The 26,555-nt window shown below is 49.1% G+C and overlaps 13 protein-coding genes across 18 annotated transcripts; 8 read left to right on the plus strand and 5 right to left on the minus strand.

Moving 5' to 3' along the window:
• Window positions 1-265: 265 nt before the first annotated feature.
• On the plus strand, window positions 266-745 carry FVEG_04589 (small nuclear ribonucleoprotein D3; the record flags this gene model as incomplete). The annotated part of the gene is made up of 3 exons (XM_018892395.1): window positions 266-313; window positions 374-434; window positions 507-745. 3 exons carry the CDS (start codon window positions 266-268, stop codon window positions 743-745), a joined length of 348 nt encoding a protein of 115 aa, XP_018749082.1.
• Window positions 746-826: 81 nt separating this feature from the next.
• FVEG_04590 (hypothetical protein) lies at window positions 827-3,044 on the minus strand. Its single transcript, XM_018892396.1, has one exon. It carries the CDS (start codon window positions 2,923-2,925, stop codon window positions 1,015-1,017), a length of 1,911 nt encoding a protein of 636 aa, XP_018749083.1. The 5' UTR covers window positions 2,926-3,044; the 3' UTR covers window positions 827-1,014.
• A 32-nt stretch (window positions 3,045-3,076) lies between these two features.
• FVEG_15507 (hypothetical protein) lies at window positions 3,077-4,618 on the minus strand. 4 transcript variants are annotated; one of them, XM_018904638.1, is made up of 3 exons: window positions 4,410-4,618; window positions 3,545-4,344; window positions 3,077-3,482 (listed from the first exon to the last, which is right to left on the minus strand). In XM_018904638.1, exons 2-3 carry the CDS (start codon window positions 4,220-4,222, stop codon window positions 3,444-3,446), a joined length of 717 nt encoding a protein of 238 aa, XP_018749086.1. In that variant the 5' UTR covers window positions 4,223-4,344; window positions 4,410-4,618; the 3' UTR covers window positions 3,077-3,443. The 4 variants fall into 4 exon arrangements, with proteins under 4 accessions (XP_018749086.1, XP_018749087.1, XP_018749084.1 ...); XM_018904639.1 differs by having other exon boundaries at window positions 3,545-4,335; window positions 4,410-4,603; XM_018904636.1 differs by having other exon boundaries at window positions 3,077-4,344.
• A 252-nt stretch (window positions 4,619-4,870) lies between these two features.
• Window positions 4,871-5,149, plus strand: FVEG_15508 (hypothetical protein; the record flags this gene model as incomplete). Its single annotated transcript, XM_018904640.1, has 1 exon — window positions 4,871-5,149. One exon carries the CDS (start codon window positions 4,871-4,873, stop codon window positions 5,147-5,149), a length of 279 nt encoding a protein of 92 aa, XP_018749088.1.
• A 590-nt stretch (window positions 5,150-5,739) lies between these two features.
• FVEG_04592 (hypothetical protein) lies at window positions 5,740-7,175 on the plus strand. The gene has a single exon (XM_018892397.1). It carries the CDS (start codon window positions 5,978-5,980, stop codon window positions 7,052-7,054), a length of 1,077 nt encoding a protein of 358 aa, XP_018749089.1. The 5' UTR covers window positions 5,740-5,977; the 3' UTR covers window positions 7,055-7,175.
• Window positions 7,176-7,824: 649 nt separating this feature from the next.
• FVEG_04593 (hypothetical protein) lies at window positions 7,825-8,960 on the plus strand. The gene is made up of 2 exons (XM_018892398.1): window positions 7,825-7,955; window positions 8,009-8,960. Exons 1-2 carry the CDS (start codon window positions 7,943-7,945, stop codon window positions 8,884-8,886), a joined length of 891 nt encoding a protein of 296 aa, XP_018749090.1. The 5' UTR covers window positions 7,825-7,942; the 3' UTR covers window positions 8,887-8,960.
• Window positions 8,961-9,016: 56 nt separating this feature from the next.
• On the plus strand, window positions 9,017-10,484 carry FVEG_04594 (chitinase). The gene has a single exon (XM_018892399.1). It carries the CDS (start codon window positions 9,160-9,162, stop codon window positions 10,192-10,194), a length of 1,035 nt encoding a protein of 344 aa, XP_018749091.1. The 5' UTR covers window positions 9,017-9,159; the 3' UTR covers window positions 10,195-10,484.
• Window positions 10,485-10,606: 122 nt separating this feature from the next.
• On the plus strand, window positions 10,607-11,062 carry FVEG_15509 (hypothetical protein; the record flags this gene model as incomplete). Its single annotated transcript, XM_018904641.1, has 1 exon — window positions 10,607-11,062. One exon carries the CDS (start codon window positions 10,607-10,609, stop codon window positions 11,060-11,062), a length of 456 nt encoding a protein of 151 aa, XP_018749092.1.
• Window positions 11,063-11,122: 60 nt separating this feature from the next.
• Window positions 11,123-11,680, plus strand: FVEG_04595 (hypothetical protein; the record flags this gene model as incomplete). Its single annotated transcript, XM_018892400.1, has 1 exon — window positions 11,123-11,680. One exon carries the CDS (start codon window positions 11,123-11,125, stop codon window positions 11,678-11,680), a length of 558 nt encoding a protein of 185 aa, XP_018749093.1.
• A 342-nt stretch (window positions 11,681-12,022) lies between these two features.
• Window positions 12,023-12,181, minus strand: FVEG_15510 (hypothetical protein; the record flags this gene model as incomplete). Its single annotated transcript, XM_018904642.1, has 1 exon — window positions 12,023-12,181. One exon carries the CDS (start codon window positions 12,179-12,181, stop codon window positions 12,023-12,025), a length of 159 nt encoding a protein of 52 aa, XP_018749094.1.
• A 2,303-nt stretch (window positions 12,182-14,484) lies between these two features.
• Window positions 14,485-20,119, minus strand: FVEG_04596 (hypothetical protein). The gene has a single exon (XM_018892401.1). It carries the CDS (start codon window positions 19,769-19,771, stop codon window positions 14,885-14,887), a length of 4,887 nt encoding a protein of 1,628 aa, XP_018749095.1. The 5' UTR covers window positions 19,772-20,119; the 3' UTR covers window positions 14,485-14,884.
• A 537-nt stretch (window positions 20,120-20,656) lies between these two features.
• FVEG_04597 (hypothetical protein) lies at window positions 20,657-24,880 on the minus strand. Its single transcript, XM_018892402.1, has one exon. It carries the CDS (start codon window positions 23,421-23,423, stop codon window positions 20,841-20,843), a length of 2,583 nt encoding a protein of 860 aa, XP_018749096.1. The 5' UTR covers window positions 23,424-24,880; the 3' UTR covers window positions 20,657-20,840.
• On the plus strand, window positions 24,081-26,452 carry FVEG_15511 (hypothetical protein). 3 transcript variants are annotated; one of them, XM_018904645.1, is made up of 5 exons: window positions 24,081-24,491; window positions 24,587-25,068; window positions 25,119-25,216; window positions 25,269-26,145; window positions 26,199-26,376. In XM_018904645.1, exon 4 carries the CDS (start codon window positions 25,419-25,421, stop codon window positions 25,737-25,739), a length of 321 nt encoding a protein of 106 aa, XP_018749099.1. In that variant the 5' UTR covers window positions 24,081-24,491; window positions 24,587-25,068; window positions 25,119-25,216; window positions 25,269-25,418; the 3' UTR covers window positions 25,740-26,145; window positions 26,199-26,376. The 3 variants fall into 3 exon arrangements, with proteins under 3 accessions (XP_018749099.1, XP_018749098.1, XP_018749097.1); XM_018904644.1 differs by having other exon boundaries at window positions 24,587-25,216; window positions 26,199-26,438; XM_018904643.1 differs by having other exon boundaries at window positions 24,587-25,216; window positions 25,269-26,452.
• The last annotated feature ends 103 nt before the right edge of the window (window positions 26,453-26,555 follow it).

Consider the following 26,555-nt stretch of genomic DNA (forward strand, 5'->3'; position numbering starts at 1 on the left):
TATTTCAATGACAATATCGAATCTCAATTGTACGGGAAGCATATGAGACTCGCCGAGAATGTAAAATCCAGGCACTGTGCCTTCCCGGTCCTGTACGCGTGCTGCACAGTGTCAACCCAAACTCTCGCGGCTCGGATCAACTCTTCTCCACCTCTCCAACGTCCCTCACCACCAAGCCTCGCCAATTTTCACGATATACAAAGCTCCAGCTCAGCCTCGGCCTTGTGTGCACGCGACAACACGTAAATCAGACACAACCGCAACCATGACTTCTACAATCGGTATTCCCATTAAGCTGCTGAATGAGGCGCAGGTCCGTATCCCTTTCATATGGCACCTCTGATTGAGCTATGAAGCTAACTTTACCTTGTAGGGTCATATCGTGACGCTCGAAATCACTTCTGGCCAGACTTACCGTGGCAAGCTTCTCGACGGTACGCCTCCCCTCTCGCTATCCTTTCTTTTCGACTGCCTTTAATTCTTGGACTTCTGCTAACTCATCATAGCTGAGGACAACATGAATGTTCAACTGAAGGACATCACCGTCACCGCTCGCGACGGCCGCGTTTCCCATCTCGACCAAGTTTACATCCGCGGCTCACACGTGCGCTTCTTCATCGTTCCCGACATGCTTCGCAACGCCCCTATGTTCCGCAGCCGTAACGTACGTGGTCGTGGTGTCGGTCTTGCCAGAGGTCGCGCGACGGTCAGCCGAGCGCGCGCAGGCGGACGAGGAGGACGATAAACAAGACATAATAGAAATATGCGAGTTTTTGGCGTTCGGGCTTGGATTTTTACAATGGGCATGCCTCGATTTGGGAAAATGAGTGGAACAGGCTTAGGTTGATACCAGTCTAGAAGGGGGATATGCCTTGTGAGGCTTGCAAGACCTCACAGTAGAGGGTGCTTTTTTGAGATTGACTAGATTACAAAAATGAAGGCGTCTCTTACGCCTGGTATCTCGTCACCTTCTAAGTCCAATGCTTTTCAGTCCATATTGTACAGGTTTCCCTTTTATTTCATTCGTCCAAGAGCTTCCTGGGCCTTGACCACCAGCTCGCGAACTTCGTTAATCTCATCACCTTTTTGGTCTACAATTGGCTTTTCCTGTTTCTTCTCGTGGCTGAGAACCTCTGCAACACTGTCTTCGACGCCTCGGAGAGCCTTGCGGCCTTCTTCTCGCACTTCGCCCTCCCAGAATGCTCGCGCTGCCTCCCACTTCTTCTGTAGCCGGCTGCAACTCCAGACTATACCTAGTGCTGCTACAGCACCGGCTTCGTAGACTGTCGAGGAGAAGGAGGAAATATATAGAAGGGCGGCGAGGGATGTTGTAAGTCCAGAAGTCCCTAACGACTGTACAACCAAGCGTTGTGCGAGAGCTTGTAGCGCAGGGATAGTCTCGCTTTGCAGATACCTTCGGGTGAAGGCAATATGGCCAGGCCATTTTGGTAGTGCTGATCGATTGTTCACCGGTGCTAATGGTTTCAACTCTCCTGGGTCAAGTCGCTTCAGCTCAAGATTTGTGTCGTTATCCTTCACAGAATATGGTTGAGGATAGTTTTGGTCCGCATTTGCAGCTTGCGCGATCTTCCCGGCCAGATAAACAAGCTCTCGCTCTGCTGTTGGTAGGAACCGCTGGTTGAGCATATCATTTGTGAGCATGGCAACGTCATCGACCCTCCAGAATAGTTGCCACCATCCTAGCTTTCGCCATCTTGGGCCTGTGAACGCCAAGTCAAGCTCATCTTGTAGCTCTGCGTGAGCTTGCTGTGACCATGCACCGGTTGCTTGAACCAGTACATGCGAGAAGTCTGGCTCCTGACCTTTGAGGGTGGGAGCAGCCTGGTAATTCTCCCTGATCTCACGACGATTTTCCTCCTCGCATCGCGCCAAAATGCTATTCAACAAAGAAGTAATGAGCCCTCGCACTGCGGGTTTCGTGGTGCCATCTTGGGAACTGATTCCTGACTTAAGCCATGTTGTTAAGGCAGGGAAGTTACTGTTGAACCAAAGCTGCTCATACTCAATGGCATTGCTGGAACTTTGACGAAAGAGTGACACTCCCCGCTCGGCAAGTGACGTATCAACAAGCGCAAAAGGTGCATCAAGTTGCTTTGAGTCAACTCCTCTCAAATCGACCACTTTTAGCACAGACTCCTCTTCCTTAGCAACCGATACCGATGTGACATTGACAGCCTCTTCAAACCCATCACCGACAAGAATCGCTCTGTGCACAGGTGTAGTGACTGGTGTTACTCGATCTTCAGCCGATGGAATGCCGACCTTGGGCACCAGCACAGCTTCTTCGACCTCGATAGCCTGTGCTTGCTCATCTCTGGCGAACTCTGGAAGATGCGTCTCCATGAACAGGAGCTCCAAGTTGAGGTTATTCCATTCCGCCGAGGATACGCTGACCTCACTCAAAAGACTCGTTCTGGTGACTGTTAAAGTGCTCTGCTGCTCTGCAGTGGGCCGGATTCGAACAACGAGGGGGTTCTTTGGATCATGATCCTTCAATTGGCGCTCCCATTCTTGCTCATCCTGCAGCGGATCCGTTACTAAAACCCTCAGGACATTTTTCGCTGTCTGTCCCGCATTCGAACCGGGTGCCAGTCCCAGTATCGCAACCCTCACAGCTTCCTGACCAGGTATTTGCCGTAGTCCCTGTAGTGCCAATTGCAATCTTGGAAGATTCACTAAAGACGGTGCGAGTTTCTGAATATCGAGGAGATGTTGTTCAAGCTCGGCACGAGGGTTCGTCGACACAGTGTAGAAACGTTTTCCGAGGATAGCGCGACGAGGTCGTATTCGCGGCCGTGATGTAATGCTGCAAAATGGACATATCAAGACACCGTGAGGCTTCAATCTCGGTATCAAAACCCCGAGTTTGCCTGCACGAGGCAGACGGGCTCTCGGTGAAGCCATTTCCTTTGAGAAATGATTGGCGATGCGAGGTTCTACCTCATACTACAAGTTGCACTATAGGTTTGAAGCTACCAAAGCAGGGAAGCTCCGTTGACGGCAAAGGGTCGGCAAATCACGGAAAAGTCGTCACAGGCATCTTAACTCAAAGACCAACCAACGAGCAACAGCCTTACAACCTAGGAAGGTCACTGTCGATCACTTGTTCTTTTGATTGTTTATAGCGGCTTACCAGACATAGGCAGTAGGATGTGGATTGTCTTTAGTTGTAGCGATAACAACTGTGCTCTGGCACGTAGCTCGTGACTGAGATTCTTGTCCAACCATGGGTGATACCAGACAGGTGACTGGAGCCAGACTTGATGTCCTTGTCTATATACCTAGATTAAACTTCAAGAGCTAAGTCAAATCCTTTCTAATAATGCTTTGGCTCTTCGATATAGACAAGGCAATGCTATCTTGTAGAGACTGGGATGGTAACGCCATGTGCATAGCATACGGAGTAGCGGTTATTCCGCATATCATAACCCACTAAAAAGATAATCGCTGGGTGCCCCACCCTACGAGATGCTTCAGTACAACACCAGGAAAAAAAAGAGGAAAATCCTGTCGTCGTACTCACAGTCAAGAACACAATGCCGAAATCGTCAGATAGCAGGCGCGGTGGCGCCCGCAAGGGACCATACGATAAGCCTGAACGCAAGAACATATTCAAATACAACACGAATATTGGCCAGCACATTCTGAAGAACCCTGGCATCGCCGATATGATTGTCGCAAAGGCAAACCTCAAGCCCACCGACACCGTCCTCGAGATCGGTCCTGGAACCGGCGTTCTCACCACACGCATTCTAGAACAAGCCAAAGCGGTCAAGGCCGTAGAGCTCGACATACGCATGGGAGCCGAATTAACAAAAAGAGTCCAAGGCAAGCCCGAGCAGCAAAAGTTGGAAATCATTATGGGTGATTTCGCCAAATTGGATCTCCCAGAAGCACTCCCACCGTTCGACGTTTGCATTAGCAATACCCCATACCAGATTTCGTCCATCATCATCTCCAAGCTCATCTCTCTGCCTCGACCTCCTCGCGTCAGCATTCTTATGGTCCAGCGAGAATTTGGACTGCGGTTATGCGCTCGACCTGGCGATTCCTTATACTCTCGTCTTTCGGTCAACACACAATTCACCTCCAAAGTCGCCCTGATCGCCAAGGTCGGTAAGAACAACTTCTCGCCGCCACCCGAAGTCGAATCCGTTGTCGTGAGACTTGAGCCACGACCAGAAGTGCCTGCTGCCAACATTCAGGAGCTAGACGGCATGCTCCGTATCTGTTTCTCGAGAAAGAACAAGACTCTACGAGCAAGCTTCATTGATTCGGAGGAGCTCTGCCAGCGAAACTGGATCACTTGGGCAGCTATGGACCCTGAAAAAGTCAGCGAGCAAGATTTGCAGTTCTTCCGTGACAGCGAAGATACAATAGACGCTCACCAGTCTGTGTGTGGAATTCCAGTTAGCAAGGCCACTCTCAAGAGCTTCATTCGGAGCAAAATTGAGCAAGTCCTTGAGAAGACTGAACTCTCTGAAGCACGATCAGCGAAGTGCGACGAAAACGACTTCTTACGACTTCTTTTGGCGTTCCGCGAGAACAATATCTATTTCACATAATGTTCAACATAACGATCGCAAAACATATTTTGTCTAACGCATCTTCAACCTGGTGGTGTTGCCCTGTAAAACTAGCGGTACAACACCACAGTGTCTCCACAGTGCGATAAACTGGCAGCCCCATTTAAAGAAACTGCAGGGGTAGAGTGCTCGGGTTTTATTTTCCTTCTACATCCACACCACCACCATCACACTATAACCACAATCTGCACCCCATCAATTCACAGTTCATCAACCCTCATCCATCAAACATCTCCCCCATCCCATCATCATCAGATTTCATGATGGACAACGATTCCAGTGTTCCCACTATCCCAGGTAGTGCTGGGTCGCTCCCCCCGCCATTTGACCAGGTTGAGAGCCATCTCGGTCGGGTTGTTGTCATCGCTGTCGATCAAGCTGTCGCTCGCGCTACTGACAATTGGGATGCGAAGCTCCAAACCATGCGAATTCAGCTCCAAACCATGCAAACTCAGCTCAAGAACGAACTTACTGTCGCTATTAACGACGCCGTCCCTCGGGGACAAGAAAACAGCGAACCTCAATATAGGGTGTCAAAATAAACTCAGTAAAAGCTATCCTAAGCTTAGGTTATATTACCTAAGTCTTTTTATCATCTAGAGTCTAGGTCCTGTGTTTTCTTTCCTCCCCTAGGCCATTCACAACGCTCTTAAGGGCCCCAGATAGGGCTGGGGAGGCGGCGCAGATAAAGAGTTGCATGGAATAATCCCTGGCTTTGATCGCTGGCTCTCTTGCTGCATTAGGCGACCCGAAATTTCTACAGCCCTCAGGGATATCAAATGTAAAATCGGTACTTCTGACTAAGGATTTTAGTAGCCAATCTGCTATATTTTCCTTGCTGATCACTCCAGTATTATCTCCATAGATATATTGAGCCTATATGATCTTATTGGCATATCTAATTCCGTTGTGGCAAGAAATACCTAGAAAATCGCGGAAATGCACATTTGATATCCCTGCGGACTGTATTGCTTGTCTTTTTTTCTAGAAGATACAATATCATTGGTTGCAGTAATAATCTGAGGCGAACAGGCTTCGCAGTTCTGCCTTTTTATTGCATATATTTTGGGTCGTGATAGTGAATCCTCCTGCACCGTTCGACTCATGTCTTGCCTTATTCTGCGCGGTTTATGAAGGCTTATTTCCTCTGCTTGAGGCGGTTGTTGTACTTATCTCGTTCAAAGCAAAATATAAGTAACTTGGATCCAAGTAAACTTTTATACTTTCAACTTGTATCTCGAGTGCATCTCGTGCCCGCTCGCTATAAACGCCTTGTTGGTTCATTTAGGCATCATCTGATTCCATTATCATCTGATGAGTCTCAGCCTAAGAGTGCTTTCACGTTTCAAGAAGCCTTCTCCAAATCCATCATGGCTGCAGTCATGGAACACAACCCACCACCTCCATTCAACTCTCACAGCCCAATGCCGGACATCAAAGACGCAATAAAGGCAGCCTTTCCAAGGATAGCAGAGTTGTTAAACCTGCTAGAACAAACAAAACATATTCGCACTGATCTTGCTCTACAACAAAAGATCGTTTCAGACCTTGAGTCGCAATTATCAGAATCCAACCGAGAACTCAATGGATTAGATCGCAAGCGTTTAGCCGACCTTGAGTCGCATAAGAAATATCGCGATGGCCATGTAATGAAGTTTCTTTACAAAGCCAGCGGTAAAGAGAACTCATTTACAGGTCAGGCTGAGAGGGAGGAGCAAAATTACCACAACACACTTCAACGGGCGCATCTGGCATCGGAGCACAATTCGAGTGTCAAGGCTAAACTGGATGAAGAACTTCGGAAAAAGAATGACCTCGACCAGAGCATGCAGGGTTACCTTGATCTTCAGAAGCAGCTTGACGATATCTACGATGATATCTTTTCAGGTCCAACGCCAGATTTCCCTGAAGAGGACGCAAAGGAGCAGCAGAGCACTAATGCGCTATCTGCTTATGTCGCTACAAAGACAGCCTTGGAGCTACATCAAAAAGCGCTAGATCTGCTCGAGCAAGCGACAACGACAATGACAGCTGGACTGCAACAGGTCGATAAGGCTCTACAATCCGGAGACATGAATCATCTCCGAGCTCTGAACAAGGGCAGAGAGCTTGTTCAACAGAGCAAGATAACGGTTGATCAGCTAGTACAGCTTGGTGCGGATGTGATTGAGCTGCCACCCGAGGCCAATCCCCGCACTATGGAGGTCACATCTAACCTGGGCGATGTCTGGGGAAAGGTAGATATTACAGGTGGAAGACAGGAGGTAGCGCGATGCACAACTGCTTTGAACAGCTGCTTAAGTCAGGCCAGAGAGAGGAAGCATTACTTGAGTAAAGAGCTCGAGAGGAAGGGCGAAGAGATGGATCAAACCCGGGCGGAGTTACAGGCGATCAGAAAGGGTATTTTCGAGGAGGTCATGGGTGATGATTTGGTCAAAGGGTCATAGACTGGCGTTGCATTCGGGATAGACACAGCGAAGATTTGATTCGACTGGGGTCTCGATTGATAGAGGGTCTTCAACCCACAGTTAGAAAGCATTGTTTAACATCCACAAAGTTGAGGTTGTCATTTAAATGAATGCTTGTGATTCGTCTTTTCGGCAACGGTCGCTTAAGTAGCCCAGCCTTTGACAGCTATGGATCCAATGTCAATGACACGATGCCAAGAATTGACAACCGTTAGTTAATTTCTTAGTGTCTGTGCAGAAGGCTACTAGGCTTTTCATGTGAAGCTCCCTTGAGGTTCAACAAAATCTGGAGGACCCTTCAACATTGCAAGATACTTAAATTTTAGAAGTTATTTTGTAGAGTAGGTGGCATGCCGACTTTATATCTCTCCCCCAACAAGCCCAAAGTTTGGGTAATTTACTGTGACAGCTGCCAGTCTACTCATAGATTGTCATCCCGTTACTGTCAAATGGCTTTCCCTCTGAATGTCACTGTCCAAGACATGCGTCTTTCACTCCCACAGCGTAGAGTCTTCTAGACATATCCCCTTTCTCAAAAAGGAAACCAAATCGTCAGGGACCGGTTTTCGCCAAATGTAAACGATTATTGAGACCCTTGGAGACTTTGACGGGTGCGTGGCTCAGGGTCACCATTTCCATTCTGGGGAATAGCTTCAGAATGATGATTCATGACTTTGCGCCAGGACCAGGGGTTTGGCACTCGGCTCTCCATACACTAAAGAAGCTTATACCAAAACTGAAAGTGAAGGGTCCTATCGTAGGATTTAAAGATCCAACGTCTACCGCCGAAGAATGTTGTGTTACGGAGTACATCTGAACATTTCGTGATCATCAAGTATTAGCTTTGACCTTTCACTCATCTTCATCATGAGCAGCTCCGGTATGTTCACAATTGCACTGGACATAGGATACCTCAAGACTGACAAATCTCAGGAAAACGCCCAATTGATGGCTATGTCGACCCAAACTTTCCCAACCCTGACGGCAGATGGGATACGCCCGTAATTATTTACGGTTACACGCCCGCATTCTCTCTCGCCGTCTTTGCTGCAGCCTGGTTCGCCCTCTTCCTCGTCATCCACCTGGTACAGACAATCCGCTTTCGCAGCTGGTACTTTATCACATTCCCAATTGGTCTTCTCTTTGAGATCGTGGGCTATGTTGCTCGTTCACTCTCAGCCAAGAAGGATCCGTACCATCTGCTGTACTTTATCCTCAACTATTTCTTCATCGTTACAGCGCCTGTGTTCCTTGCCGCTGGCGTTTACACTATCCTCTCCGCACTTATCCCTCGACTCGGAAGACGATATTCATTCTTGCCACCAAAGTTTATTCTTTGGTTCTTCATCACTTCTGATGTTATTGCTACTGTTGTGCAGATCACCGGTGCTGCTCTGATTGGTGTAAGACAGTCGAACCGCGATGATCCAACGGACGCCAATAACATTCTTCTTGGAGGTTTGGCATACCAGGTTTTTTCCCTCGGTGTGTTCGTTATCCTCACGGCTTCATTCCTTTTCCGTGCTCGAAGGGAGGTTACTTCACGCGGCAAGAAGCTCAGTTTGTTCTGTGTTGCTTTCGGAGTGGCTACCATTATGATTTATCTTCGAACCTGCTTCCGTCTGGCAGAGACAGCTGAAGGCCTTGGGGGCCATTTGTATTCGAACGAGATCTTCTTTGCTTGTCTGGAGTTTGCTCCTGTGGCATTGGCTGTCTTGCTCTTTGCTATCTGGCATCCCGGAAGATGTGTCGGCAAGAAGGTCAGGGTGCAGGATTTGGAAAAGGAACAGGCCCGAGTTCAGGATTTTTAATTTGAGAATAGAGATACCCAATGTCAATTAATCAATAGCAGTAATCTTAAATCAAGTTTGTTCGATAAGGCACCTAGAAATATGATCTTCAACCACCTAAGTTGGCAGGGAGGGACTAGGCCCTGTAGCTGCCAAGTTTAGTGGCTCTACCCGCTGGAGCCGAAACCTTCGGCGGCGGAGCTCCACCTAAGCTCCGGGGCTGCTTACAACTTCAACAAGCTCCAGGAATGCCAGCTCATCCTCATCATCAACAACCTCACAAACAAATGCACGATGCCCCCTCTTCTCCCTTCCGCCAATCCTTTACCGCGGTTGATCACGTATTACCAAACTCATCATGACTCCTCGGGAAATCTCATCTCTCCTCTCTCTCTCATCACACAACCTGGTATCGCCATAACCCACGTCATTGTTGCCGCTATTCACATCAACGATGATCCGCAAAAGATTACACTCAATGATTACCACCCATCTCACCCCATTTTCCAGACTATGTGGGCTGAGCTACGCGTGCTACAAGCCTCAGGTGTGAAGGTAATGGGCATGCTAGGTGGTGCTTGCAAGGGCAGCTATGCACGACTGGATGCCGACCAAGAGACGTTTGATCGGTACTACGGCCCCGTGAAAGACATGATTCGAGAGCGCGGTCTGGACGGCCTGGATCTGGACGTTGAAGAGGAAATGACTCTGGGAGGAATTGTGCGGCTGATAGACCGTCTACGCAGCGATTTTGGGCCTACTTTCATCATCACCCTGGCACCAGTCGCCATGTCTCTTCTTGACTTCACCAAGAATCTCAGCGGTTTTGACTACGAGGCTCTCGAAGTGATGCGCGGCCGTGATATCGCCTGGTACAACACACAATTCTACTGCGGCTGGGGAGATTGTAGTAACCCCCTTATGTACGATCTCATGGTCCGCAAGGGCTGGCCACCCGAGAAGATCGTCATCGGACTTGTCACCAATCCTGAGAATGGAAGCGGCTATGTGCCGATGAACCCTCTCAATATGGTGCTCACGACGCTGCGGGGCCGATATGGAGCGTTTGGAGGAATCATGGGCTGGGAATACTTCAACAGTTTGCCTGGAGGAAAAGAACGACCATGGGAGTGGGCCAGGGAGATGACCAAGTTGTTGAGAGGGCATTTGTTGTCGGCACCTGCACAGGCTACACGACCAGTACAACCGGTGGCGGTAGAAAGTGGCCCAAAAGCAAAGAACGAAGACGTTGACCCAGATGGACCTGGTGGACAAGATGCACCAGTGCCAAAACAGTTTGACTACTACTCGGATGGGCTTGATGATTAGACATAGAAAGGAATCTGGCCCAGTGACAAATGGCTTTCAAATTGCGGGCTACAGCGACTATATAGCCCTTCGCAATTCATACGATGAAACGAATAGACCTACCTTATGTTATAGAGGCAGTCTGCTTGTGAACAAGATCTTAATATCGCTTGTACAAAGGATGGTACTGTTCCGTCAATGTCAGCACGATTTGTTTCATACAATTCACGGCAAAATATATTTACGCCAAATTTATAGATGTTATGATCGCTTGCCCAATCCTGTTCTGGTATTTGATCTTTTCGGCTCTAAGCTGGCGCAATGCCTGTCACCAAATGCGGCTAAGCACATTCAACAGCGCACATCTTAACACCTACAACAAAGCTGTGAGGCTTCGGGATATGAGTCGTCAACTTTGCAACTTCCTGCCAAAATGAGGGCCGAGTTGAGATCCAGTGCTCGGTTGATAGCTCAGGTCCAGCCATTTCGTCTCGCTGCTGGTACCACCGTAATAGCGCTCATCATCAACCCTCAATATCTCCGAAGGATCCTCGTGACAACATCACATTATATGCACGACTTGTTGTCAAAAGCTCTTTTCGATGTTTCTCAGGCGCTCTTCGGTTTCAAGCACGATGACAGCATTTCCAATCAGCATATACGCTTGATTTATCTATCAGATTCAGCATTTAGCTCATCTCCTAGCCCCTTCAAACTCGATGAATGTCCGCCGTACATCGCCCTTTCTTACACCTGGGGTCCGGTTACGCAGAGCACGTTTATCGACCAGAGTAGAATTCTTCTGGATACAAGGCCATTCCCGGTGTTGCCAAACTTACACCATGCGACCAAGCAATTATGCATCTCAAGATCAGGCCAGTACCTCTGAGTCGATGGAATCTGCATCAACCGGAGCAGTCTCCCCGAGCTCTCTGCTCAAGTCGCAATAATGAATCTCATATACAACGGAGCCGCCGAGATAATAATATGGCTTGGTCTCGCCACAGATGAAACGGCCAGGGCTATTGAGCTCGTTCAGAAGATTGCGAACGGCGCTGAGTCTAAGATCATAGAATGGGGAAGGGCTCAGTCATACGGCGATGCTTACATCATGGATGATCTTGAGCTTCTCAAGAGGAATGACCTTCCTAATCTTACTGAGAACGATTGGCTGACTCTTCGAGATATCTACACACGGCCGTGGTTCGGACGTGTCTGGATGCTACAAGAAGTTGCCCTCTCTCGCAATCCAAGAGTTGTCATTGGCCACCACGAGACATCATGGGATTCTGTTGGCGATACAGCTGGACTGGTCAACATGTCCGGCGCCCTCAGCGGCTTGTTTACTGTGGGCTCCGGATCAGAAACCGCGCCTTTAATCTACTCTCTTGTTCACGCTGCTGGCCTCCACGTTACTCGCCAATGGGCGCAGGACAAGGATAGTCGGTACAAGGAGGCCCTGTTCACTATTCCTGTCGACGAAATTTTCGCTATTCCAGGCATCTGAACGGCTCTGACCTGCCACATCGGTGACCCCTTGCTGCAGCGAATTTTCGGTGGGACTGAATTGTTGCTGCGCGGTATATGCAGGCTCGGGATAGGGCTGTTATATTCCGGGACCTACATTCACCGGGGCACGCCCTCCAATGGAATTAGTGATATAATGTTGTCTTTCGGCATAGCTCATGGTCTTGTTCAAAGGGGGAGCATGCATAGGTATGGCCACTCCTCCCGGCCCAGAGTTCTGCGAAGCTGACACATGGTTCAGAATATCTTTCTTCCAGAGTCGTACGATAACGTCTTCCAAACTGTGCACTCTTTTCACCAGGAAATCAATCGAAACTTGCTGTTACTCTGATGCCTCCCGGTGTTCCTCAAATTCGTCGTAGTGACCATCAACGGTAGATTTCACTTCTTCCAGTGATCGCTTCATATCGCCAATCTCCACTGGAACTGTGGCTTCGAGTCTGCTAACAGACCTCTCGACATTGGCCACTAGTTCCTGCATCTTGGCCCCGTCGCTTGTAGGTTGGATGAGTCCAAGATTCGTTGGCAACACATCTTGGGCCCTGCTAACCCCCCGTTCTCTTCTTTGCTGAAGGCCGTGGTTAATCGCGAGTACGTGTTTGCTCAATGGAGAGCTGCCCATCGGTATGGGGGTTCCGCTACGCGTGCCATTCTTTTGGAAAGGGGACCGCTGAATTTGACGACATAAAAGCGCAGCCTTACTTTCGGAAAGGCCCTGGCAGCTCTGCGTGGTTTCGAGCAACATCTCTTGGAGAGGTCGCTGCGACGGCGTGCCTGTGTTGGGACCAATGGGTAACGACTCGCCAAGGGGTTTGTTGATGGCTACTATTGGATTAGACATGTATCAGTATAGAAGCATGCTAGCTTACGAGTGAATTGTCTTCTTTTGGCTTGTGGCGCCGCCGAGGTAACTGAGTGTGTCTGCTTTCTCGAGCCCGAACTTTTGTGCGTCTGTGTTTCTGAGCCATCTGATTCTTCGTTATCACTCGTCACTGAAGACCCTTGACGGGCTCTCCCCTATTATAGTTAGTATATGGAAGAATTTATTCAGTATTCTGAACACGTACGGAAGTTTCTTTATGTTCGTTGAACAGAGCCTGGGCGTTTGCCGGGAAATTATGGGATTTTCAGCGCATGGCAAGATGAACAATGATTCGGTGCTGAATTGTTCTCTGGTTAGTGTCTCTGCGCGCAAGAGAACCCTTTCGCAGACCAGCTGTAAGTCTCTGGAAGAACAGAAAAAGAGGCGAAGCCTGAGCTGCGTTCGGGGTGTGACAGTTCCCAGTGCTTCTAGTATTCTGTCTGTAGTTTCACATGCATCCTGCGGAGGCGCGCTGACAGTCATGGAAGGTGAACGTGTTTGAGTGGTCAAAGAGCTTGTGAATGACCCTCTTTAACTGCTCAGAAGAAGGTTTAGGCAACTGGTAGTCGAAGGGACTGTCTGCCTACCTTGACGCCCTGGGAGACGGGGTTGGGTGCGTCTTGTGGACGGCTCGCCAATGTTGCAGTCTGGCGACTCGTGACTTGGGCCAGCGCCTCAATGAAAGGCAGGAACACTTTGAGAGAATATAAATTCTCGCCGAACTCCACCGCTCTGACGAGTAGTATAACCCCGGCTAGTGGGCTGAAGGGCAATATCCTGATGTTGAGCAGATGACAAGAAGAAGAGGGTCGCTGTGGTTCTCAAAAGACTGGAAAGTGGATGGCGATTTTGAATCAACAGTGTGAGCGGGATGTGTTACAAATAGAGAAGGACGACGACTAGCGCTTGAAGGTCGTTGCAACTGGAAGATCTTGCACTACTAAGAGTCATAGGCAGGATCCTTTCTAAGACTCGACTCCAGATTTAGGCAGGTATCCTCGTATTCTTGCATATTGTCAGCACATGTGGCTCTGGAGGCAATAAAAATCTCAGAGATGAGAGACGGTCATGAATAAGAAAGACGTACAGATTCGTTATTTTGGCATCAGGGAAGAGAGGCACCCAATATATCGGAGTCAGCAGCCAAAACCCGGCTTGATATCGTGCCCTGAGAACTCCATATATATATATATATATATAAGATGTCCTGGATAAACGGCCCATATTCTCTTATATAGGATGTAAATATCAAGAAGCAATGACTCAAGAGAGAGAGAGAGAGAGGAATAACCGGCAGTGGACGCGGGGCACGAAAGATATAGCCAGGGAGGCATGTTTGGTCTCATAAAGATTTGTGAGGTGTCGTTAAAAGTTTGCGGGGTAACAGAAGCAAACATAGGAAACAAAACAAATTTAAAAGGCTGTTAGTCTCATCAAATACCAGCAACTTGGTTTGGTGTTATCGTCTCAGGCGCTGAAGAACTGTTGGTCTCGGTGTTTGATAGCATTGTCACAGACCAGCTTAAACAAAATACTGATGGCTGAGTACCATCCCCTGACTTGTGCGAGAGGCGAGAAGGAAATGTTTCTTAAGAAAGAAAACTTTCTGAGGCAGGAATGTAACAGCGCAGTAGTGAAAACAATAATAAGGAGTTGGCTATAATCCTAAGCTCGAAGTGCCATGCAGTGCCAGATCACTGCTGGCCTCATATCGAACTCTGCTGCTCCAACCTTCTCCGGTGCACCTCATTATGTCCTAAATTCGATACTGTCCATATCCAGATGTGTGAGGTTGCCCCGAACTAAGATATCTTAGATCTAGTACAGAGTCTTGCTCGAATTCTGGAGTGATGCAGACTGACACTTTTTGTCCTAACGCTATACTACATACCTAGAAACAGTCAAGAAACTTAATTTCGCCTTCAAGTATTGCTTGTGTTCATCGTCAAATTACATATTAGGGGATCTTTCGACTGCTGGGTTAGTGACGGATCTCCCTCAAAACAAACAAACCTTTCGTTGTATTGTTGAAAACACTTCTCAGAGCGAGGTGGAGAATATTGCGCTGATTGTTTTGAGCGTGCTACCGTAAGGACAGAAGCAGTCATGAAATGGAAGTCAAACAACAGCAAACAGTTTCGAGTATGACCACCAGAGAGAACAGCCAACTACCAACTCTTGATTGTTGTTTTAACCAAGTCTTCTATCTAGATTTTCTCGATGAAATCCCTGCTCTTATACAATCTCAAACCCTTGCCAATACATAGTGAACTCCGCCATATGATCGCTAAGAAATGTGAAGCCATGTATACAATTAAGATATCAGTAGTCCCAGTCATCGTCATCTCCCCAATCTCCACCAGAATAGTCTACTACTGGTTTCTTTGCCCATTTGTCTTCTGCGGCTGGCTTGGCAGGTGCCGGTTGAGGTATGTGCGAAATTGGTTTGGTATTATTGTTGCTGTGTTGATTTTGAATACTGGGGTTTGCATAAGCCGCAGAGCGATGATCAGCCTTGTGTAGTGCTGATTCCTTGTTCATATGTTGGTCCCGTGAATGAGGTTGAACGAACTTTGGCTCGTCGGGTTTGGAGGGCAAATGTGCTGTAGTGATATCGTGCTTGGAAGTGTTGACCTGAGGTATGGGCTCAGGCCTAGAAGCAGCCTGTTGATATTGTAGGTTTGAGGGAGGTGGAGCAGCCTCTGTTCCCACACGAGCAGTCTCTGCGGATATTCTTGGAGTCACATCCGAGCTTGACTGAGAGTCGTTGTTCAGGTGGATTTGAGATTTGCTCATCATGTCAGTTGATCTCCTGTGAACTTGAACGATGGAAGGTTTCAAAACAGGCTGTGGCTGGGCCTGAGCCACCTCGATGGTTGTGATTGATCCAGCGTCCGAGAAGCTGTCTCTTCTGTAGGAGGACATGCGACTTATCGAGGAAGCCGCCGCGTCAGACAAGCCGGGGCTTACTGCAGGCGGGGGTGGAGATATAGCCCTCTCGCTGTTTGGCTGAGGTTGAAGGGTGTTTGATGCAGCAATTTGTGGAAGTTGAGCCGGTTTGGGAGCTTGAGACTGAGGCAAAGGTGCTTGTTCCAAAGTCTGTCGTTGGGCTGGGGATGGTTGCCTTTGAGGTGGCGCCTGTCGCTGAGAAATGTTGCTCGTTTCAACTCTGACAGGAGGAGCCCTGGAAGTTTCTGGCACTTTGGGAGGTAGAGCCATAGGCTGTGTAGCCGAGACTTCTACAGATGGCCCTCCCATTGAGTAGCCTCTAGGCTCGGGCTGTCCATCTCTCGATGCTGGACCTGGGAGAGGAAGTTGGCCAGGTCTAGGCGTCATTTGGTCAGACTGCGGTTGCGCTTGAACCTGTTGGGTGGGCATTCGTTCCTGTCGGGGAGGTGGCTGTCGGTTCTGGGGCGGAACCTGCATTGTTTGAGGAGGAATTTGGCTCGATGGAGTCGGTACTGGCCCTGTCTGGATATATGTCTGTCCCTGATGTGGTGGTATCTGTCTGTATTGAGGTGTTTGCCGTTGTTGAGGGGGCAGTTGCATGGCTTGAGTGAGAGTCTGGCCTGGCTGGGCTGGAGGCCCTCCTTGATGAAGCATCTTTCCAGGATGGGGAGGCATTTTGCTTGGCTGCTGTGACAATTGATCGGTCTGGGGAAACTGAGCGGCTTGATGCGGTAGTGGTCCAGTCCGAGGAAGTGGTTGACCAGGTCTGGAACCCATCTGGCCATGCTGAGGAGGTGCCTGGGCGGGATGAGCTAGTGGCTGAGGTGGTTGATGCATCTGCCCAGGCTGAGATTGAGGAGGAACTGGGTTTCCCTGGAAGCCTGGTTGGGCAGAAGACATAGGCTGCCCGGGCTGCCATACAGCTTGCTGAGCATACTCTCCACCGCCCCAACTGGGACGTCCAACAGCAGGTGATATAGGTGAAGAAATTACTGGTGTGGTTGGACTATGTGAAACAGATTTGGAGCCACCTTTCAACCACTTGAGCCACTTCTTTCCCTCCTTGCCTTCCTTTGCCCCAGCGCTTTGTGAGCTTTGTGAAGCCTGAGTTGGCATCTGCATAGAGACTGGGCGAGAGCCCTGAGGAGTCATAGGCTGCATGCCAGGCTGCCACTGTTGTTGGTTTGGAGGAATCTGGACTTGCGGTTGCACTCTCCCGTTGGAACCTTGGCCATGGTAAGCCATTTGTTGCTGTCCTTGTGGAGGTATTGGGCCTGTTATTGGACCTTGTTGCATTTGCCCAGGAGGAACAGGTCCCGGTGGGAACTGGGGCTGAGGAGGTAGTTGCCCTGCTGGACTGGCTGGATAAGACGAGCGTTTTTGCAACCTCGTTGGTGCAGGCTTAGGGGCTAGCGCTGGAGGTGTTGGGGCAGGTGCAGGAGGAGGTTTATGGAGAACATTCTGCACTGGCGTAGATATCTGCCCAGGATGTGGAACTTTGCCTTGAACCTGGGGTGGTATCACCTGACCTTGCATAGGCTGCCCTTGTGATCCAGGGCCTTGCTGTGGAGGAACTCCCTGAGGTGCTCCCGAATCTCGGGCAGACATTTGTTGGTTTTGAGGTTGGGGTGCATGTCCTTGTGAGGGTTTTCGCTTCAACTGCTTCGGATTCTGAGCTGCCATAGGAGCACCTGGAAGAGCTTGTATTTGATGCATAGGCTGTCCTGCATGGTCCTGTGGTATCGGGCCCTGCTGTCCTTGGAACTGGATAGGTGAAACATTTTTCGGGCTCTCAGCTTGCCAACTTGTTCTTCGACTTCCCATCGGACTCGGTTGCACAGACGAACCTACTGATCCCTTCCTCATGTCTGTTGATACACTCACAGTCGAAGACCGGCTCACTGTTGCGCTAGGTGCTTCTTCGTACTCTTCGATGCGTCCTAGGCCTTGCTGTCCCTGTGGTGGTGGCGTAGGCGCAGTGGGGGGTTGTTTTTGTGCTGCAACATTTCCTTGAGGCAATTGTCGAAGGGACTGCGAACGTGATACTCCCTGAGGTGCATTCTTATAACCCTGCCCAGTTTGTTGCGTCAAAGGTGATCCACGTTGGGCAGCAACAGGGTCTGCCCCGACCGAGCTACGTCTAGCATCCGTGCTTCGACTTAGAGATTTCTTGCGCAGCACGTCTCGGGCAGCAATGTTATGGCCTTGACCTTCAAGATCTTGCATAGTAAAGTACGATCCTTGCTGATACTGATTGGTTGGGACCGACGGAGGCGTTGGTGAGAAACTCTGCATTGAAGACGAGGTTTGAGAAACAGGAGAAGGCGTATAGTTCGGATTGATGCTTGAATTGGTTGATGCGCGACGACTTTGTTCCATGGGAGATGGCGTTTGAGTGGGAAACGACATGCTGCCGTGTCTCGAATCTGGCGAGACCACTGCAGAGCTAAATGATGAGTGTCGCCTGTTGCTGGCTATGGGAGGAGATGGATCTCCAGGGCCTTGACCTGGCATTTGCTTCTGTACAAAAGGTTCTTCTGGATATGGCGGGTTATCTCTGCGATATACTGGCCTATCGTCAGGATAAGGTGGATTATCAACTGGATAGGGCGGAAATGGAGTTGTAGGCCCTGCAGTTGCCGACCGTGGAAGACCTTTCAGTGGCACATTCTCAACTGGACCCCGGTAAAGTATATTTCCGCCTTGTTGCAGCCCAGGATTGTAAGGACCTTGAATTTGTTCTTGGGATTGTCCAGCCATCATATCAGGCATCACACTAACCGGTCGTTTTGGCACCTGTTGTTGACCCATTGTACCAGGTGGTAACACCTGATGTCCAGTTTGGATGGTGGACTGTGGTCTTTGAGAAGGCAATAGGTCAGGCACAGTGTTGACTCTTTGAATGCCCATTCGCGGTTCGTCAAGACGCTGTTGCTGAACAAGAGGTGCTGGAGTCATAGATGGAGGATGCTTCCCTTGCGTAGGTGGCACGTAACCATGTCCTTGTGGTGGTCTTGCAGGACCAGGCACAGTTTGCTGACCCGGAGCTTTTCCACGGGCTGGCTTCAGTACAGAAGGCATATGTGATAACTCTGGTTGCTGATCCGGAACCAAAGATCCATTGTTAGCGATGCTCAGGGGAGGAGGCTGTTCAGGATGCTTTGGCGGTATTTGAGGACGTGAAGGCTCATCGAGAGGACGCTTTGGTGGTACTTGAGGCGGCGATAGGACATTGGGCGTACCAGAATGACCTCTATCAGGTGGCCGAACTGGACTTGCGTCCATCATTGACCCCTCAGGTTGGAAAGTCGCTCGTCGAAGAGGCGCTGGGTTTGGGGGTATATCGACAGAAATATCTGCTGGCTTATATGGTTGAAAGCCAGGCGGTGTCTCCTCAGCAGGCTTTTTAGATATCCGTAACGGCTGCATTTGGGCGCCATAGTCCCGCAGTGATCCAGGCGCAAGCTGTGGTTCCTCCTTTTTCTTGGTCTTCGGGCTGGTACGCTCTGGTAGTTCAGCCATCATAGAAACTGCAGTCTCAATAGGTGCCAGGACCATGTTATCCGCCATCTCGATCGGTGGAGGGTGTTTCTCAATATGCGCCTGAGCTGTGTCATCTGTCGGCATCTCGGCGATAATGCCCACAGGGTCATGCCGCGGAGGAGGCTCAACAACTGGCATCTCGTGAATCTCTTCAATAACTGTAGGCGGCACCAAGACGGGTTCTCCTGTAACTGGGCCCGCGATTGTTGTCCCTTGAGCAGGCGTCGTCCTCTCGCTATTAAGAGGACTCACACCTTTGGAGGGGCTTTTCTCAACTCTTCCTTCAATTCCGCCGGCAACAACCCGCCTCGCAGCCTCCTCCTCCTCCTCTACCAGTGGGCTCACATCATTATAAGTGCCAGGCCCCAGATACATAAAGTTTTCTGGCTGAAACACTCCATTCTCCTCATCTTCAAACCCACCATCCCATGTCATGCTTACGGGCCGCGCCGTAGCCGACATACCATAACCTCCATCTTCCTTTTTCGGGCTCAACCTCGCAGGTGTAGTCGTGCTCGCATATCTTCGGACCTGCTGTTGCGATTCGAGACGTTCTTCAGGCGCAAGGACTGGCGCTGGCGAAAACGTATCTATGAAGTCGGGAAACTCGTCGCCTTCTTTTGGGAAGTGGTACTGAATATGCCCCGTTGGCTGGTACTTGTAGAACCAGCGTCGGCCATCGTAGTCGGATTCCCAGCCTTCTGGTAGGCCCGACATGGTGCTGTCGCTTCGTTTGCGCTTGGGAGAGGTCGGTATTATTGCGCCGCTGCGATGAGCATAGCTGATGCTTGAAGGAGTGTAAGGTCCGTCCTCGGAGGTGTATAAAAAACGAACGAGGCTTTGGTGATGTGGCCGGGCGGTTAAGGGCGAGCTTCAGCTGAACTACGCAGCGACCAACCATTGGATACAAATGACCTCAGGCAGCGAGCGACAGCTCCGGAAGGACAAAGCACAAAGGAACTACAACAGTGATTCGGCGTTTAACTTGCAGAAAGGATACGTGTATTAGTGGAGATGAAATGAATACTGCTAATACAAACCCTCAGGTACACATTCCTTCAATCGTCAAACAAGCGCCCAAGGTTTCAATTGTCCAGCCTGATGATCCTACGCGGGAGCTGAGCGCACTCTCCACTTTGACCGTCGAGCTACGGGACCAGCTGCTTTGCTATTGGATACGGGCCTTGTAAGGCGGATTTAGAGGACCCTTTAATTACGCTAATAGCTCTAATTACCACCACGGTTTTGGTTCCCTTAGACTAGGATGTCAGCCTTGATTGAGGGGTTCAATGGACCTGGAGTTGGAGTTCTCCTGAGAAACAGTGCGATCCTCCAGGACGAGAACTTTATAGTGATCCAGAGTCTCACAGGTCATGCATCCATGGATACCATCCCAACTGTCGGACTGTGATACCCGATGCTCATGGCGAGCCAACTGGGTAGGTATTCTTTCTACATCAAACATTACATCACTTTCATCAGTCCAGGATCATCCCTGTATGCCCTCGCTTCCGTGGGTTCCATTACAGATTGGATCAATGGCACCTCGTCTATGATACGGTCAGATACATCGTCAAATGTTCATCACTTCAGTGTGGAACATTCACAGTCAAGTCAATCTTGTCGAATATTCACTATCTATACTCTACAACTTATCTGACCAAAATATCAAAGCACGCTCAATGTGCGTGATAAAAACGCAGATAAAAGAAAATTATGCACCTCTCCAGATATACCGATCTGGATCTCTCTAATGCTAGCTTTGTTCATAATCTCATAACAGTCCTCAGACAATATCACCCGGACGTCGGCTCTTAGACCCAGTCCTGACGCGACCAAACACTCGGGATCGACTATCCGTTGAAGTACGGCGATCCACTCCCGAAGAACTAGCAAGCGATCGACGTTCCTTCTCATCTTCGATTCGGGAGCCCCGTTCCTTTTCTCGGATGGAAGCAAGTCGGTGTGCGTGGATGTTGTCTCGTCTGTTTTCGAAAACATCTTGGAAATCGTTCACATTGTTGTCAATGGAACCCATGCGATCGACGCCTCGGCGGCTGTAGGTTGAGGAAACATGGCTCAGAGGAGGCCCTTCAGAGTGGAGAGGTCGGTCATGGGCAGGTTTGTCGTGAAGCTCAACGCCACCATGATCGGGCTCCTTTCCATACGCAGGAGGAGGCTGAAGACCAGACCAGAACATGGGATGCTCGCGACTGCCACCAGGCTCGATGCGGAACGGTGACTGGATACCAACGTTGACCATCTGAGTCATCAACTCAGTGACAAACTTGTTATGACGGTTGAGGCGGAGCAGTTCGTTCTGGAAGTTAGTCTTGTGGAAGAAGATCATGTTCATACTGCACGATCGCACTTCGTCAATCTTGGTCATCTCAGTAATGATGCGAGGCGCGTAGTCACGCTTGTTCGCCAGACAAAAGTCGGTCATACGGGCCTTGAGTTCATCAATCATGTGCTGAGGGGTACCGAAGCGCATCACCAGAGGAAGAACATCGGCCAAACCGTTCGATCGTCGCTGATTCAGAATGAAGAGGTTGTTGAGAAGTGAGTTGGGAGCCTGGACGATGTGACCCTGCATCTTCTTGAACTCGGTGTAGAGGAGAGAAATCTCAGTCACGTAGTAATCATCACCCATCATGGTGTCGCCGGTAGATCCGTAAACAGTCACACGATCACCAACATCAAAGGGGTGCTTGACAAAGACGAAGATGATGGACTGGAGGAACTCCTGGGCTGTGGCCTGAAGAACCCACGCTAGACCGAGAACCACGGTCCCTGCAGAACCGAGAGCGGCGGCAGCTGAACCGGAGAGAATCGAGATAAAGACGATAATGGTGATGACGATGATGATGAACACAAAGACCTTGTCGAGCTTCTTAATCACCGAATCAAGGTCCTTGAGCGATGCGGCAATGGCCTTCTTTTCAAGGTGGATCTCATTACACACAGCTTCGAATTCGTCGAGTGAGATGTCGCCGTTCATGTCCTTGTCGAACATCATAAAAGCTGCTTCAGCCTCTTCTTCAGTCTCGAAGATCTTCTCCATATCTTCGAGATAGACAAGGTCTTCGCCCTCCTTGACAGCGCAGCGATAGATCAGGCGGGCCAGGGTGTGAGCTGTAGACATGGTCTTGAGTAATTCATTAACAACTCTGCGAGGGTGGTTGCTGTCGACCTTGCGGCCGATCAAATCATTTCCAACCCGGCCAGCAACATAACCGACTTTGTTCCATGCGTTTCGGGCGTTGTCCTGGAGTGTCTGTAGGGGAGTTTGCGCACCACTGGCAGAGTTGCTACCACGCTGGAAGAAGTAGTCGGTCTTTTCATTGTGGGCTTTGGCGTGCTCATAGAGATGGACAAGCTGACCAATATCTGCCTTGTTGTTGTCGATTCGAGTCGCGTAGGTTCGCTGATGGAAGGTGAAAGCGATCCATTGAATAAGGATCTTCTCGACAAAGTTGAGTGTCGCCAGAGTGAACAGGGCAATAATGACCTTGTTCATGATATTGACCCAGTTTGGCTTGCGGTCCCGGAAGTTGTGGTTCAGCATGGTCGGTTCAAATGAGATGAGAATTGCAAGGAACCAAAGGAAGACAGCCGTGTGAAGGTCAAGCTGATATCCGATATCCTTCCACTTCTTGGCGTTGGTAGATCCAAAGAGCTTTGCAACAAGTTTGAAAGTTGGGGGCAGGAGACTTGTAATCATACGAGAGACCCAGAGGACTCCCCAGACGATCTCAAGCCAAATACCGAACCACATGAGATCGACACCGTTGACATCTCGGCGCTTGCCATCGGACTTGAGTGCGAACGCACCGAGCAAGACAGGAATGAGAAGGATAGCAGCACCTGGGATCAAATACACAACATATCGAACGAATCGGGGAAACTTTCTCAGAAACACCCAGAGTTTTAATAAAGAAGCATCGGGATCCACCTTCTTCTCATTATGATAGGTCTCGGCGGGAATGGGTGCATTGAAAGCATCCTCGGGCTCAACATTATGAGCACGCTTCCTCATTTGACTCGCATCATCAGCAGAAACAGCACGCTCGATTCGCAGAAGTTCGATGTTATCGTCAAGTCGGCTGGCATCGGCGCGCTGTCCAATTGGTGATCTGATTGAGGTCGAGTCATTTGTTTCATGCGGTGCTTGAAGAGTAGGGAATGTGTCGAGTGATGGAGCAGATTGCTTTTGTTCGGGTGCTGGGTTTGGTGAATCTGTCCGTGCTGGCACTTGTTGCTGCGAGGCGCTGAATTGGGATGGGTTTCGTGTTGGAGGTGGCTGCTGGAGATTGAATTCTTTTAACTCCTTCTCTTCGAAGCCATGAGGCGGAGGATCGGAACTCATGATGGCCACTTTTGGTGGTATTCGCAACTCGAAACTCTATGAAGGGTAATACCTCAGGAAATGAGATGAGAAATATCACCACAGGCAAAGTCTAAGAAAGACCTGCCGAAAGATGGTTGAGAGATTGATGAAGTAGGTATCCTGAAGAGCTCCGTCGTGAGGAAGTGGAATGAAAAACGAGAGACAAAGATAAATAAGAAAAAGTTAAGTGAAGCGAGGTGGACTGATCAACCGATGATCTCTCACGACATCGATCGAACAGATTGATTCTCGCCTGGTGAGGCGATCAGTGCACGTTTGTATACACGCAAAGATATATGGCTTGGTGTTGAGGTGTTATGATGTCGTCACCCCAAGCAAATTGATCGACTTTTCGTCTCCGGCTGAGTTTGTATGAAAGAGGGAGATGTCTTTCGACAAAGAGAAAAGAAAACAAAGTGATAGAGATTCTGGGGGAATTGTTGGAAACCCTGCGGGCGACGGGGATGCTGTTGAGTTTAAAGAGATCGACCTGCGACCGTGGAGCACTGGAGACAATGTACTGTAGCCAAGATGGAGGAAGAATGGGTCACCTCAGATAGGCTTGCTTGCTTGGTCAGGGAGTGAAGAATGATTTTATGGAGTTGGAATTTCTTTCATGGATATATTCATCCGATTCCACTGCAACATCTATATATGTTACCCGTCTTTTGCGTCGCAATTTTCCTTTCGCTTTTCTCTTTCATATTCATTATGCATACTTTTTCTTTCTTCCCACCATCATTATCCAGATAGGAAAACATGCCCACACCTCCATGACCAAATCCAGCCAACACAGAAATCTTGCTCTGGTCTAGTGGTGATAAGGTCGGTCGGCCATAACCCGTAGCCCGTCGAAAGTGGAACCACGGGGCTCAGGGTCAAGGCAAGCCACCGGCCTTCATCATCGAGTAATGTTCAGTATCCACGCCGTCTCGCCGGGAGTCAAGACATGGGGCCAAGACGGTGTGGATGGTGTCACCCGTGGAACTCCCTAAATGGAAACCCCGAGGATGCCGCCGGGCCATGACACTCCCAATTCAGGGCTTGGTAAGTTCTTTTGCTGAAATAGCCTGAACTTGTTTGGCTATAATCGGTGCAGATCATGACTGAGTTGTCACTGACGAAAACCGGCCGAAAATCAGGGACGAAAAACGTGAATGAATTCTTGCATCTACAGTACAGACAAAAGACAGGTCGATCTGACGCAGTCACACTCGCTAACCCGAGACAAAAGACGGGCGCAAATCCACTGGAGATGCACTGGCGACTGGATCAGGGGCTTAAGCAAGTCACCTCAAAAATCATTGGATTTTTGGACCAAATCGCAGGGTTTAAAGAGCTGACGTCACAGCCAAGAAAACGACCGAGATGCGCTCATGATGGATCCTTGCTGTTATGCAAATGAGGCAATCTGAGGTCAACACTCTTATTTTGACTTTGCTCGATCTCTTAGGTATTGACGCATTTCGCCATCTCGTATTTTTGGTGCATTAGCTGAAAATAGTCGGCAGCCATGATGCTGACGATCATTTATGATGATGTTTATGGTGGATGGCTGGCTGGTGGCGGATTTAAAATCTTTTTCTCCCCGTTGCTTCCCGTTCCCGTTGAGAAAATCAATCTCGTAATGGTTGTCCCCTGCATTCCTACTGTACCACACACTCACACGCACAGTGGCTTGCCGCCAGGCACTCCCGTCTTCAACTCACAGTGCTACCATCCGCGTCAGCGTGGGGGCTCACCAAAAACAAATTCTGTAGGGGCAGTTTCAAGTGCGCCAAAAGAGCCTCAGATTGTGAAACCACAGAAACTGACGACCCTTAGACTACCACTCAAATCCTCTGCCCAGCCTCTAGACGATTCATGCTTGCTTCCGTCTTGCCGAAATCAAGGGCAGCCAAGATAAAATACCTAGCTTTACACATCCACGGCGCGTTGTAGGCTCTGGAGACCGGCTGGGAAGAGGGTATTTGAATGAACTATGACTACATCATCCTAAGTTTAGGACCCAGTCTCATCATAAGCTTTAGTGGTATCATCATAAGGCTTAAGACTAAGAAGCATAAGCTTAGGCTTGAATCTTATAAACTCATCATGAACTTACATGGGATATTTCCAGATACTCAGCATTTCTTAATCCGCGGGCCGCGGATTTTAATCAAGGCCCATTATTTAAAATCGAAACCAACATCTCTAATGATTGATCAAAGCTCAAGCTCAGGGGGTCTGAATTATTGGGAACCAATGTTAGCTGCCCAAATAAAGCTTTGCAAACGCCCGCAGCGCAGCCATTAAAACCCCCTGTCCAAGCACATGTTCGATATCAACGGTCAAGATAACCAACCATAAGGATCATGATGGTTTTCATCTGAAACAACCAAATTTACGTTATCTTGTTTCCAAATATAATCATCCCTTATTCCTTGTCACCGCTTACATCTATCGAGATTATAGTTCTATATATGTATGCTACTCGGTAGAAGTTTAATTGCTATGGTGCGTGGCACTGGATTTCAATCGTTGATCATCGATGCAGACCCCGTTGGGGCTCCCTTGGAATCAAGCAACTCGCACGTCGGACCAAGCCAGGGTCTTCATGTTGTTGTCGCGAAGGAAGACTAATGATGCAAGAAGCGTGAATGTGCGCAAGAAACAGCTGTCACAGTCGATCATTGCTTCATATTGTATGGTCTCGGGCTTGGTATTTCGTCCGTCCCAAGCTTGTGAAACTTCGGCTCACTCATAATCTGGAAGTTTAGGATGGTCTTGGGGAATCATTTACCCTAAGTTTAGGATAGACTTATGATATCCTTTGAGGAACTGGTCTAAGATTCTAATCATGCTTAGGGATTTTACTGGATGAGATTTTCTATTTATTATGCTTAAAAAAGATGGGCTTCATTATAATCAGGATCAATAAAAATAAGTGACTTGATCAAGTTCATCCGCCCAAAGATTCTCATGATGAGTATCCTTAGAGTCAAGAAATATCAGGAGCATAATTCGCCTAACAAACGTTACATCGACACATCTGTACGAAGCATATCACAACTCAGTTCCCAACCATCTTGATCCAAGCAAATTTCCATGCACCTCGTCGGCTTCTGATGC

This window comes from Fusarium verticillioides, chromosome 4, assembly GCF_000149555.1.
Source record: "Fusarium verticillioides 7600 chromosome 4, whole genome shotgun sequence".
In the NCBI taxonomy this organism is placed as follows: Eukaryota; Fungi; Ascomycota; class Sordariomycetes; order Hypocreales; family Nectriaceae; genus Fusarium; species Fusarium verticillioides.